We start from the raw sequence: 13804 nt of genomic DNA on the forward strand, positions 1-13804 counted from the left end.
TAAATTTGCTCAATAACGCCGGTCTTTTGCATTTCACACAATACGCTCGATAAGCTCTTATAGGCTAGCATAACTTGTATTTATGTAAATATATTTATGTAGCTTCTCTTCTTGAACGGTTCTGACCTAAAATAATTTGCACAACATTTTCAAACAAAAAATTTCAAATAGCACATAAAATTTAGCTTCCTTATTTTTTATAGAAACTTTGTTGTTAAAGCATAAAAATAGTCACCATTCTTATCCTGCACCACCACTAACGAATTTTACTTTTTTGGCCGTGGCTCCTTCTGGCTACGACACGCTGAGAGCTTCGACTGCCTCGCTACTAAAAGAATAATACTTAAATCGGCATTTATTTTAGCTTATCATCAAATTTGCCTTCTCATTAAGAGGAGTTTGTTTAAAAAAGATGTGCTAACCTAGACATATTTGATAACAAAGAAAGATTAGCCGCCTACCACTATATTATTGTTTAGATATAAATTTAAATCTTATCGCATGAATATTACTAGAATATAACACGCGTTGGTTAAACAGTGGATTTTGTGTTTGTTTTCGAGGAACACATTTATTTTGGGGTTAATTGTGCACAAATTACCGTTACCATTTACTCTCGTAGACAATGTAAAAAACTCATGTCGACAGTAGTATCTGCTATATTTAGTACAGTGAAACTATGTACGAAGAAACATAGGATTTTACGAATGGTGGCCTAGACTTGCCGCAGGGGGAATGTAAAACTTGAGGAAGCATCGAAAGCCAGACCCAATCTGTGTGGGACTTTAACCCAAGCTAAAGTTTCTAAAGCTTTCTCAGAGCTTTACTGGAAAATTTGTTTGAAAAGTTGTCTCCTACCCTAACGACGAACTTAATGTTGGAAAGAATTCACAACATATTATCAAAGGAAGTGCTCAAAACACTTTGATACGGAAATGATGAAATATGTGTTGCCACTGAACTTATTTATATCTATATCTATACTAATTATTTATCTTTTTTGTAATACAGTGAACCCCCNTGATACGGAAATGATGAAATATGTGTTGCCACTGAACTTATTTATATCTATATCTATACTAATTATTTATCTTTTTTGTAATACAGTGAAACCCCCTTAAGTACCCCCCGCTTTAGTACCTAAACCGTTTAAGTTCCGAAATAAAATCGCTTTTTTAAGTACCTCCCCGCTTAATACAAATTTACATATAATTCTCCCCTTTCAAGTGCTTTTTTAATTTCTTCAAGCATTTACATATTTTGAAATTCAGTGGCAGCGCTACACACCTTCTGCAAAAAAAAATTCTTAAAAATCAACGGAAATTTTTAGCCCCTTAAAACTTGTGCATTATTACACTCATGATAAACAAAATAGGAAGGTTAAACCGCTAAGAGGAATTTTTCAAATTATTGACGTTTGCAAGCAATTTAATTTTAAAATGTTGCACACAAACTCACACACACATTCTCATTTTCAATCTCAAACAACAACAATTGTGAACAATTTCTTTTTTTTTATATTCAATTTTATATGATTTTAAAATGTTGGCAAACTTCAAAAAAAATCATGGCCGACAAATTGAGAGAACGGTTTTACCTTACTATGCTTTTATCATGATAACACTAAAATTTAATGAGTTATAAAACTTTATACTCATAAAAAGTTGTAACACTTCTTAAAACCAAGTTTGAAATTTTTTATGAATTTTTAAACGTACTTACGTTTCGATATGGAGGCTATGCTCAAATGTTGTAGTTGTAATTTTTAGAGCTTTACGAAAACGGTCATTGCACGAGAACTAATAAAGCGATTTAAAAGAAAAAGTGTGGCGTTTCAAAGACATAATTCCAAACCTATTGACAGATTCGTTTTTGTAAGCAACCAATTCGGTTTCTGCTGTAAAAATAACGGTAAACATTGGTTTATTTTGGGGTCAATTTCGAGCTTTTAAAGTGCTCTAGCAACTTACAATTTGCAGGTTAAACTTTCCTTTTCGGGATATAGGTTCTTTGGAGCAATAGAAATATTATCGTGTACAAATTTTATATAAGTTTAACAGATATTGAGCATTTTAATGCAAAAAATTATTGAAAAAATTTTGAATATTTTTTATATCCAAAATGCTCGAAAACCGCTCAAATGATTTTGTTTTTGTTTCCTTTAACCAAAAATTCAAGGTTTTTGTTATCGGTATTTTTATCGATTGAATTTTGTCCAAAATGATATGCCCTGTTTGTATGCATGTATAAATATGTATAGTCAATGACGTTTTAATTTAGTTATTGTTTGTTGTGTTTCCGACAGGGTAGGAGTATGATGTATTGTGGAACGATTGTCCTTCATCCCTTGTCAAATTGGGTTTGGTTCGTTCGTTTCGAACGAAAAATGACACTGAAGATGGTACAACGCCGTGACCAAATTTGACAAGGGATGACGGAAAATCGTTCCGAAATACATCAAAAAATAATAAATTATGATTAAATTTAGTTAAATTAAATGGCTCTTTTATTTTTCAAATAGGGATATTTCAAAAGTAATTTTTAATTTTATGTATGTATATATATTAAATAAAAACGTCAAATCATTACCCCTTTTGTAGTCAAAACGGGAAATTCTTTTTAATATTTCTGGCCCTTACACTTTAAAAAAAATCTAAGGGGCGAACACTTCCAATAAGGTAGTGTCAAATCTTCCTTCTCACTTTTATTACTTCACCTGGTATTATTCCACCATGGTAAGAGGATTGATATATTCTATAAAATTATTGTTCGAAATATTTTACAAGGGGTCTTCTCAGGCAAAAACTTTCTGCCATCAACGCATTCATCTTCGTATTAGTTTTAGCCGTTGTCTTTGTATTCGTCTTCTTACCGTTCTCTTTTTCTAAGGGTATCGAGGACAATTTTTTCCCCTTTATTTAAGTCTTCGTATCAGTCATCTTTTTCGTATCTTCTTCGTATTCGAATTCATCTTGATATATGTACGTCTTCATATTCAACGACGTCGCCTATTCGAATTCGGTTGGTCTACGTGTTCACATTTAACTTCGTCTTCGAATTACACTTCGTATTCGTACTTGTCTTCGTCTTCATACAGCATTCTTATTCGAATTCGTGTTTATCTTCGTACTCGTGTTCGTTTTAGACACCGTTTGAATTCGTTTTCGGTTGCTATTCGTAATCGTCTTCGTGTTCAAATCAAAAATATGTGACAAAAGGAAATGCAAAAATATGACACCATAATATTGAAGAGCTTGCCACTACAAATACGGAAATTTTGACACAGCGTTAATTTCAATAAATCTTTGAAATCATAAAAGTTCTCGTGGTCTACAGAAATATCTTTCTAATGGTGTTTTTGGTTTCAAAATCGATTCAGTACAACCGACAAACGTTCTTTTCGTTTATTTTGTACGTCGATCTTTTAATATATAAGTTTATTTTACAAATACGAAACCTTTCGTGTAATTTACTGCCTTACGGTACTTTTTGCTTACTGTTTGCACCCTTAATCCTTTTTAAAAGCCACTAGCACAGCAGCCACTACCAGTGCTGCAACATCGAGCAAATAGAATACCACTTGAAATCCATGCCAGCAGCGCGCAAGTGACGCGCTCCATTGTGGCGTATCACATAGTTGATCCAATAGAGAAACGTCTCACGCGGACCTGCTGGGCGATCGCGGAAAATGCGCGAGAACCGTTTGGCAGTATCACGATNGCACCATAATATTGAAGAGCTTGCCACTACAAATACGGAAATTTTGACACAGCGTTAATTTCAATAAATCTTTGAAATCATAAAAGTTCCCGTCGTCTACAGAAATATCTTTCTAATGCAGTTTTTGGTTTCAAAATCGATCCAGTAGAGCCGACAAAAGTTCTTTTCGTTTATTTTGTAAGTAGATCTTTTGACAAACACGAAACCTTTCAAATAATTTACTGCCTTATAGTACTTTTTGCTTACTGTTTGCACCCTTAATCCTTTTTAAAAGCCAACGCAGCGCCAGAACCGAAACTCCAACTGCCACTAGTACAGCAGCCACTACCAGTGCTGCAACATCGAGCAAATAGAATTCGTACCATGTCAAATCCATGCCAGCAGCGCGTAAATGACGCGCTCCATTGTGGCGTATCACATAGCCGATCCAATAGAGAAACGTCTCACGCGGACTCGCTGGGCGATCGCGGAAAATGCGCGAGAACCGTTTGGCAGTATCACGATATTTCGGATTATAGAGCACCTCCTCCAGACCCTGCTTTAAAGATTTATGCGTAAACGTTCGAAAATCCATAGTAATGGCATATCCAGCAGACTGAGCTTTATTCAGATTTGTGAGCTGGTGATTAAAATAATAAATGTAAGTGAATTAGAAAACGAAGTGTTTCTTTGGTCAAAATAGTCAACTCACCTGATCGAAGAAGAACGGCATACCCAATATGGGCACCCATGATAAACGGCTTCTTGCAAGCCGAAAAGCCCTCCGTGTGAGAGAAAAGTACGCACATTAGGGTGTGCCAAGATATCGTTTTGTGGCAACCACTTTTTAATCATAACATTATCTGGTACATTTGGTATGCTTTCGTTTTCGAACTTCCACAAGACGCGTTGCTTCAACTGACGAAAGACATCGGTGAATATCTGTAGCTTTTCTAGCGGCATGTCCTTAGTCTCAACTTGGGTGCCAAAGCTAAAATAAATGGCACCATGCTCAGCCTCATCCAAAAATGTCTGTAAATCGGTGGGAAGTGGCTTCAGTGGAGAGATATGTATGCCGCCGATGTTAACCATGTTATCCATTGTTGGTGCAGCGGCCGCTAAGGGCGTGTAGTTATTGATGAAAATGGCAGAGAGATTCTTTTCCATAGCAGAAACACTGGGGAACTTAACTGAGAGAAAAAAGGATTAAAGAATTAATGAAGAGAATGCAGAGCCATGTACGTCTAATACTTACTTGGTAAATGGCCAAAGTATTTCTCCACAAGTACACACAACAACAACAACGGGTACTTTATAGACGTGGGCCAAGGCAAGAAACACTTCTTGTTGTAACTGTTCCACTAACAGCAAATCGAAGACACCCTCAGTTTGTTTGGCATTAATAATAGCCTGTACCTTCGGTTGTTTTAACGCATGTTCGCTCGTCACAACAGCTATACACTTCATTTAGTCTGTTCCTTTGAACTTCGGACTAAAACCTGTGGAACTGTCAAACTACAATTTTACGCTCTCAAATGAGATTAAAAGGAGAACAGATGCAGAAGTGCATAGGAACGCAAAAAGCACTATTTCCTGTAAAAACGTCAGACGGTTTGTTTACATGTCATTGGTACTACACTGATTTGGCTGAAATATCACTAAATAATTATTAAAATCTATACATATTCAAATATTTCGTTGTTTACTTCCATTTTTTAACAAATATAAGGTTCTTTGCTTTCACCGCTTTCTGTTTTTGTTTGCACATGTAAGTCAGCTGATCGTTTGACACTTTTCATGAACTTACAGGAAAAAAAACTCCGGACTAACTCCAGTAACTTCTGACTAGGAACAGTTGCTCAGTTACTCTCCCAAATGTGTTCCCACTTACAGGTTTTATGTCAATAGGAACGACTTCCTGTAAGTTCTGACTAAATCCTGTAAACCGGACTGCTATTGGAACAGACTAATTAGTTTAAAAAACAGTGATAATCTAGTTTCAAGTTCTACGTTCGATTTTGATCCAGTTATTTTACTAACTGTAACGAGCGAGAAATAAATGTTCCGTCATCGGTCTAGTTTGGATAGGACATAAAAACTCACCAATCTTCCAGATATCGTATTCCGGCTCAATGAGTATCTCAGTGTAGTTGCTGCCCAGTTTGAGTGGCTCTAGTGTTAGTGCGGTGATCATGGTGACCTAATGGTGAATTAACCATAAATACTTTTAACTTCATTTAATAAAATGAAAGTCAAAATCGGCATATACCTGATGACCATGTTTCACCAACTCGCTAATCAAAGATGGATGCATCTGAAAGTGACTTCTTCCTGGAAATATGTAGACTGCATGTATTTTGGCGCCACTAACAGAAGGTGCTTGAGCCGCTAGTGCAGCCAATGCCAGAAGGCAAATTAAAATTTTTGAACCCTAAAAGTTTTGATCATATGAGTTAATAATAATGGCTTATTGTGGAAGCGCCTAGAATAAAATATTGAAGTATTACGGCTCTTGCAAATTATCTTAGGTATGGAACATGATCTTTTGGCATGGAGTTGACTCTCTGCTGGTAAGTTAGATGCGTTTAATGCTCACGCAGAGAGCCACTGGAATGCAAGAATAGGTGGGCATTAGCTTAACGTCTGAGTTGTAGTGAAACAGAATCTCAGTCAAAAGCATAGGAATTTAAATTCGCTAAGCTTCAAAAATCCATCGCCATGTGCTGTACCGGACCTTTGGCGGTATAACTTAAGGCTATTTTTGATATATTGCTTAACTTATCTTCACTAAATGCTTTTAGCGTCGGAAAGGTCTCAAGGCTACTTGTGGACCGAAACAAAATCGGTGCTGGTATGATACGGTGTGGAGTAAGACGGAAATTGCTATAAGCAGAGATGTAAACTTGACGGTATTTTCAATGCCATGAGATACTAGTACATTGAGTTGAGTTTGATTTTGGGAAGGTTCACTTACCTACCGCTATTAAGCAAAATGTGATAGAACCTTCCACTTAGGCTTAAATTAAGGCTTGGCCTTCTGACTTCAATCCCTGAAAATAACATTCCATAAGGTTACTTATGTATAGTCATTTATTGAACAGCTAACATTGATTTTTACACCATTGTTTTCCAATTGCCTAATTTTCCAGTATTTTTTTTTGTTGTTGGACGATAAAAACTAAATGAGTGCACTGATGGAAAAAAATTTTAGAATTAAAAAAACGGCTGTATTGGCTACGGCTGTACCGATTATTTGAAATTTTGGACGAATTTTTCATTCCGTATACCTGTGGATGTATTTGTGCTAGTGTCCTAGAAATTGGTATAGAGATTTAGGGGCTACTGGAAAAGGGGGCGTGGCGCATTCCAAACATATTGCAGCTTTTACCTATCTGTAAATATATACACACAGAATACAGTGTTCTTTTCTTTTTCATAATAAATTTTTTTGTTAATTCTTTATAGAAATATAGTTCATTTTGCAGAATGCAGTTTTGTAGTTCACTCAATTTCAGTATCATAAAGTGCAAGTTTTAAATAGCTATAAGTTAACGTTGATTTTTGAGAATTTTTGTCGCTGATGATATTGCGCATTTCCTCCGTATAACGAATGCGTGATAGTTTTTTGTATGGGAAAAATTCCGAAGAGTATCAGTATGTAAAAGACTTATTCTGGTGGCTTAACTCCTCCTAAATGACCGAAACGACGATAACTTAATGATAATTTTTAGTGGCGCTAGAGCCAAGTTATTGTTAAAAATCGTCGATTCGGAGGCACTAGGGATCAAAGTCAAATTACGCCCGTTAAATCAACCACCAGATCCATTGCGGTCCTTACTTTACGGTGACTAAACAGAATGTGGACCCATGATACTCACCAGTTTGGAAATCGCCACCAACTATACTATGCAGATCCAAGGACGATTCACTATCGAGCCGCAAGGACTTCTTCCCGGTATAACGCTTTCGTCAGGTTATTTAAGACCGCAATGAAGGATATGCCTTCTGTCGACCAAAAAACCAAACGTCAACGTGAATTGCTGGCGGAAACGTTGGTCCAAATGTTTCAATAAAAAAATTAATTTTGGGCAGGACGAAGTTCGCCGGGTCTGCTTGTAACTTATTTACATATTCGAAGCACTTTATTTTATTTTAATTTTGCCTATGGGACAAAGCACTGCTCATTTTGCCATTTTTTAAAGAAAGTCTAGCAGCATACATGATAACCGCACTTGCCCTTCCTGCCTTAAAAAGACAGGCTTTAAAGTCTACAATTTACGCGGTTTTGTACTTTAAACGACGATATATTTATTTAGCTTTTCTTCTTGAGGTGTTCTGACCTCAAATAATTAGCAATTGGCACACAAGGTTTTCAAGCAAAAAATTTCAAATATCTCATAATTTTATGAGCTGCTTTAACTTTTTATAGGAACTTTATAGTTAAAACATGAAAATAATTACCATTCTTATACTGCACCACCACTAACGAATTTTACTTTTTTGGACGTGGCTCCTTCGGGCTACGGCACGCCGAAGGTTTCGAATGGCCTGTTACTAAAGGAATAATACTTAAATCGTCATTTATTTTAGTTCATGATCAAATTTGCCTTCTCATTAGGAGTTTGTTTAAAAAGATGTGCTAACCTAGACATATCTGATAACAAAGAAAGATTAGCCTACCACTATACTTGAATTTTATCGCGTGAATATTACTAGAATATAACACGCATGGTTAAAACAAGTGTTTTTTGTGTTTGTTTTCCAGAAACAAATTTTTTAATTGGGTTAAGTGTGCTCTAGTTATAATTATCGTTACTAGTATCACATGGTTGTCGAAATTCGACCACTTCACTTTTTTTACACACTTAACCACTTTACCTGTCATCAATATAGAGGCAATAATGCTTCACGTTGATGATGATTTTGAAGTCTCAAAATATAAGTAATAATCTCTGGCCCGCCGACTTGACTAACGTTGTTAGATTGATATACATCCTGTTAAAAAATGTACAAATTCTAAGCTAATCTAGACAATTTTTCGTTTTTAGAGCAACATATGTATGTATGACAATTCGTTTAAAAATAAAATCTTTTCCAGAAAGGCTCGGTTGAATCAAAATGGAAATGTCTATGAGAGACATATATCGATATGATGGTTTATTGCATGGCCGTGAATTTGAAATAACTGGAATATGTTGAAAATTTCGGCAAGTTTTGTTATCCCTATGTAGCTATTTAATATATATATATTGAAGCAAATCGGTCTATAAATGCGATTTTTTAGTATAGCGCGACCCCTGCGCCACCTAACGGAAAAGTTAAAACTTTGTGCACTTACCTCCAAAACACCTTTCCAAAAAGCAACAACCATTCGAATCGGTTAAGAAACATGGGAGAAAATTGTTCCCAATTGATTCATATGCTTGCCTATTTATATATGTATAGAGATCTACACACCACATACAGTGAAAAAACTCATGTCGACAGTAATATCTGCAGCTACCTTACAGCCTATTTCCACCAAAACCTTAACTGCAGTTAAGAGCTCNCTAAGACTAAGATGAATACAAATACGAAATGCGAGACTTAAGCTAATAATAAGAGTAATACAAAATTCTATAGTGTGAAAAAACTACAGTCAAACTTCCATAACACGAACTTCTATAACACAAATTTTCTAAACTTGAACTAAATTCGGCGGCAATAGGATTTAGAGAATTAAGTACATGGTCTTATGACTCCGTACTTCCATTACTCGAACTGGTCGCATAAAAATGCTCGCGCGTACATTCTATAAATCGAATTACTTAAGGGAAATCCCAAATTTTTTATGACTATGTTGCAGTCTAGATAAATACGTACGTACATACATATTCATATATGTATGTCAAAGAAAACACATTTTAAATAATATGTAGGAGAAAATGAAAATGCAAAAGAAATTTTGGAAGATTAGGCAAAATACGAAGAAAGCCAAGTTCAAAAGTAACGTCAAAATGTGATGTGAAATTGATTGACTTTTAGCAGAGATACATGTATACATAAATGGAGCATTATTGAAGCAGAGGTGTAGAAAAAAACTTTAACTGGTCCTACTACAGTCGGGCCTACGTAACCGAAACGACCCAGATTCATATCTGGCAAAAAACAGCCAGCTACAACAGAAAAATATTTTCATATTTCTGAATATTTGAATTCCCAAGAAAACTGTTAGGACATGAACACGAATAAATTAATATAATAATTAATAATTAAAATTTTTTTCGACAAGATATATAATAAACCAGAAAAAATTCGAAGTATTCATAAGTCGAAGTTTACGGCCCTTAGAAGTTTGTTTGAAAAAAAAAACGAAAATGTGCATTTAATTTATTTTCTTATTGTACTTTTCGCGTTTACTACTTCCACCTTTCATCCTTCTTAAAAGCCAACGCATTGACAAAACAGACGCTCCGACAGCGCCTGCCACAGCAGCCATGACCAGAGCAGCCACATCCAGTAAGTAGAATTGGTACCATTTTAAATCCATACCAGCAGTGCGCAAATGACGTGCGCCATTGTGGCGTATCACATAGTCGATCCAATAGAGTAACGTCTCACGCGGACCAACTGGACGATCACGGAAAATACGGGAACATTTTTGAGCGGTATCACGATATGTGGCGTTGAAGAGCACCTGCTCCAGGCCATTCTTTAGAGTTTCACGTGTAAGTCTACGAAAATCCAAAGCAACAGCATATCCAGAAAATTCAGCTTTCAGGAGATTTATTTGCTGGGGAAGAAACGGACTCGAGTTAGAAGGAAATTGCAGTGCTTGAATAAAAAAATATATATTTTGGTTTATGTTTCAATTTACCTGATCGAAGAAGAAGGGCATACCCAATACGGGCACGCCATGGTAGACGGATTCCTGTAAGCCGAAAAGGCCTCCGTGGGAGATAAAAGCGCGCATGTTAGGGTGCGCCAAGATATCGTTTTGTGGCAACCACTTTTTAATGATAACATTATCTGGTACATTTGGTATGCTGTCGTTTTCGAACTTCCACAAGACGCGTTGCTTCAATTGACGAAAGACATCGGTAAATATCTGTAGCTTTTCTAGCGGCATGTCCTTAGTCTCAACTTGGGTGCCAAAGCTAAAATAAATGGCACCATGCTCAGCCTCATCCAAAAATGTCTGTAAATCGGTGGGAAGTGGCTTCAGTGGAGAGATATGTATGCCGCCGATGTTAACCATGTTATCCATTGTTGGAGCAGCGGCCGCTAAGGGCGTGTAGTCATTGATGAATATGGCAGAGAGATTCTTTTCCATAGCTGAAGCACTAGGGAACTTAACTACCAGAAAGTAGAGAATTAAGTCATAAAGGCTATGAAGTTACATCAAAGAGAAATTAAATGTGCATAAAAATATGTCCAATTCTTACTTGGTAAATGTCCAAAATATTTCTGCACAAGTTTGTCCACAACTGGAAAATAACAAAGTTCACGATGTAAATCAAATGCAAGCGAGTTGAATGTATTCTGAGCGCGTTCCCAAAAGCTCATGTGGTCACTTAGTTCCAGCATACCATTTGGAACATAAGACCAAGGCGAAATTATGCCGAACATCTGACTCATGTAAAGGTTCTTGGCAAATGTGGCAGAGCTGATAACAGGTACTTTATAAATATGAGCCAAGGCAAGAAAGACTTCTTGTTGAAACTGTTCTACCAACAGCAAATCGAAGACACCCTCAGTTTGTTTGGCATTTATAATAGCCTGCACTTTCGATTGTTTTAGCGCATGTTCGCTAGTTTCAACAGCCAGCGAGTTTACCAATTTTAAATAAAGCAATATACTAGCTTCTAATTCGTAGTTTGATTTTACTCCGGCTTTGCTATTAACTGCAACGAATGATAAGTAAATGCACTGCAGCAATATGAGTTGGGTTAAGACATAAAAAAAAAACTCACTATGCTTCCAGTAATCGAACTCCGGCTCAATGAGTATCTCAGTGTAGTTGCTCCCCAGTTTGAGTGGCTCTAGTGTGTGTGCGGTGATCATGGTGACCTAATGATGGATTAACCATAAATGGGGTTAGCGTCATATAAATGCTGTGTGAGCGCATGACTGCTTTTACCTGATGGCCATGTTTCACCAGCTCGCTAATAACTGTTCGATGCATCTGGTAGTGACTTCTGGCCGGAAATATGAAAACTGCAAGTATTTTAGCGGCATCCATAGTAGGTGCTTGAGACAGCAGTCCAGCCAATGCCAAGAGACCTATGACAATTTTTGAGACCTAAAAGGTTTAGTCAAGATGAGTTTATAGTAAAGACTTATTGTTGAAGCGTCTATAATAAAATATGCCAGCAGAATTGCGTTTGTAAATGGTCTCAGCTGTGAAACTTTCAAAATTGTCGGTTGTTTTAATTCGAAAGCTCATATACCCTACAAACCACAGTTCCTAAAATCTTAGTTACATAAATCTAAATTCATATGAAGTGGTTGACATGAACTTGTAAGGAAATTTATGTATGATTGCTTAAAGAAAATTCAAAAAAAAAGTCTTCACATCGCAGCATTATTTTAATTACTTTGCCGATTTTCTTCTACAACTTCGTAAAAGAATCGGAGTGTGGACAGTACCTTTAATCTTAGAAAATTTGCCAATCAATCGGAAAGAGTAATAATGATTTATTTACGAATTCTTTAAGATTTCCATACTATTCGGAAGTAAAAATCAAAAATTTATTTTTTTGGCTAAATGTTTTCATTAAAAACTATCATAAGTTAGATTCGAAAGTTTTCGTTTCGATTTTACACTTCGCCTGAGCTTAGGGATGAAACGACACAATAAAGGTATCGATACTTTTACTTGCAAGAAGTATCGATACCAGAAAAGTATCCATACTTTTGCTATGAAGGTATTCCGCATTAACTAAGATAAATTTTATTTTTTAAGTCAGAAGTTAATCATCCTGTGCTGTCGGCTTTCTTGTATACAAAATTTAAAATCCAAATATTTAAATGCGGCAGTTTCAAAAATGTATTTTTGTTACATGACCTGTAGCTCGTTTCTGTAACAGTTCTCTACCAAGGCGAATCGAGATATGAATTCGCCGCCCTGTTCTCTACTGCTAATTAGTAGGTGAGAGTGACGTATTTTCTCTACCAGTAGAGAAATAATCGGTAGAGAAAAGTTACAGAAACGGGCTACTGGTATAGTTTCACATACAATTGGAGCTGTGAAGAGTATACAAAAAAAAAAAATAATGATGGAATTTTATTCAAAAAAATTTAAAAGTACTTCAGCAGCATATACATTTAAATATTAATGATTTTCTAGTAGCTATGTTTTTAGGTAAATGCCGCAAATTAGAATAACATTTCTATTTGACATCAACTTTCCTCCAGACGAGATGCAAATATGGCGTTTAAATTTTCATAGCTGGGCCTTGCAGCCTGCCCTTTTCTTCCCTTCCTCAATAACAGAACAAATCTCCCCTTCCTTGAGTATTTCGACTTTGAAGTCTACTCGCGGTTTTCGCTGGATATTAAGCAGCCATTAAGAGCAGGAAGGTGTCGAAGTTATGAACGTCGAAGTCAGAAAAATATTGTTTTCTTTTGCTTCAGCATGTCAAATCTTGTGTAGTTGGATCCTGCATAAAGCACAGGACGGTTCATATTAGGAATAACATTGAAGGAAAAAATTCCGAAGCAAAATTCGATACGAGTATTTTTTTCGATACCTACTTAGTACTTGGTCCAAAAGAGTCGCTACTAAAATTAGTTGGTATCGAATGAAAAGTATCGAGTATTTACTTACTCGTATCGTTTCATCCTTACCTAAGCTTACCGCATTGTTTGCGCACTGAATTCGTCGCTAACGAAATTTAGGTAAACTATGTAACTTCCCATTCGATTTTTTAAGGGCATCATCTTGATGTATGTACGTCTTCATATTCATCGTCGTTGTCGTAATCGAATTCGTCTTCCTATATGTATTCGGTTGGTCTATGTGTCTACATTCAACTTCGTCTTCGCATTACACTTTGTATGCACTCGAAGTGTTGCCAATTAAAAAAGGAACAGTCCAGCGCCTTCGTCTTGGTCTGCAGGCTGT

The 13804-nt window shown here is 36.2% G+C and overlaps 1 protein-coding gene and 1 pseudogene across 1 annotated transcript; both read right to left on the reverse strand.

Moving 5' to 3' along the window:
• Positions 1–3946: 3946 nt before the first annotated feature.
• LOC108369404 (UDP-glucuronosyltransferase 2B13-like) lies at positions 3947–8693 on the reverse strand (annotated as a pseudogene).
• A 1370-nt stretch (positions 8694–10063) lies between these two features.
• Positions 10064–11980, reverse strand: LOC108369405 (UDP-glucuronosyltransferase 2B15-like; the record flags this gene model as incomplete). The annotated part of the gene is made up of 5 exons (XM_017624505.1): positions 10064–10471; positions 10556–11034; positions 11124–11582; positions 11652–11748; positions 11819–11980. Coding segments are annotated over 5 exons (1605 nt in total), but the record flags the coding sequence as incomplete, so codon positions are not given.
• Positions 11981–13804: the final 1824 nt, after the last annotated feature.

The sequence above is a fragment of the Rhagoletis zephyria genome, unplaced genomic scaffold, assembly GCF_001687245.7.
Source record: "Rhagoletis zephyria isolate East Lansing unplaced genomic scaffold, Rhagoletis_zephyria_1.1 Rzeph_scaffold_03649, whole genome shotgun sequence".
Lineage (NCBI taxonomy): Eukaryota > Metazoa > Arthropoda > Insecta > Diptera > Tephritidae > Rhagoletis > Rhagoletis zephyria.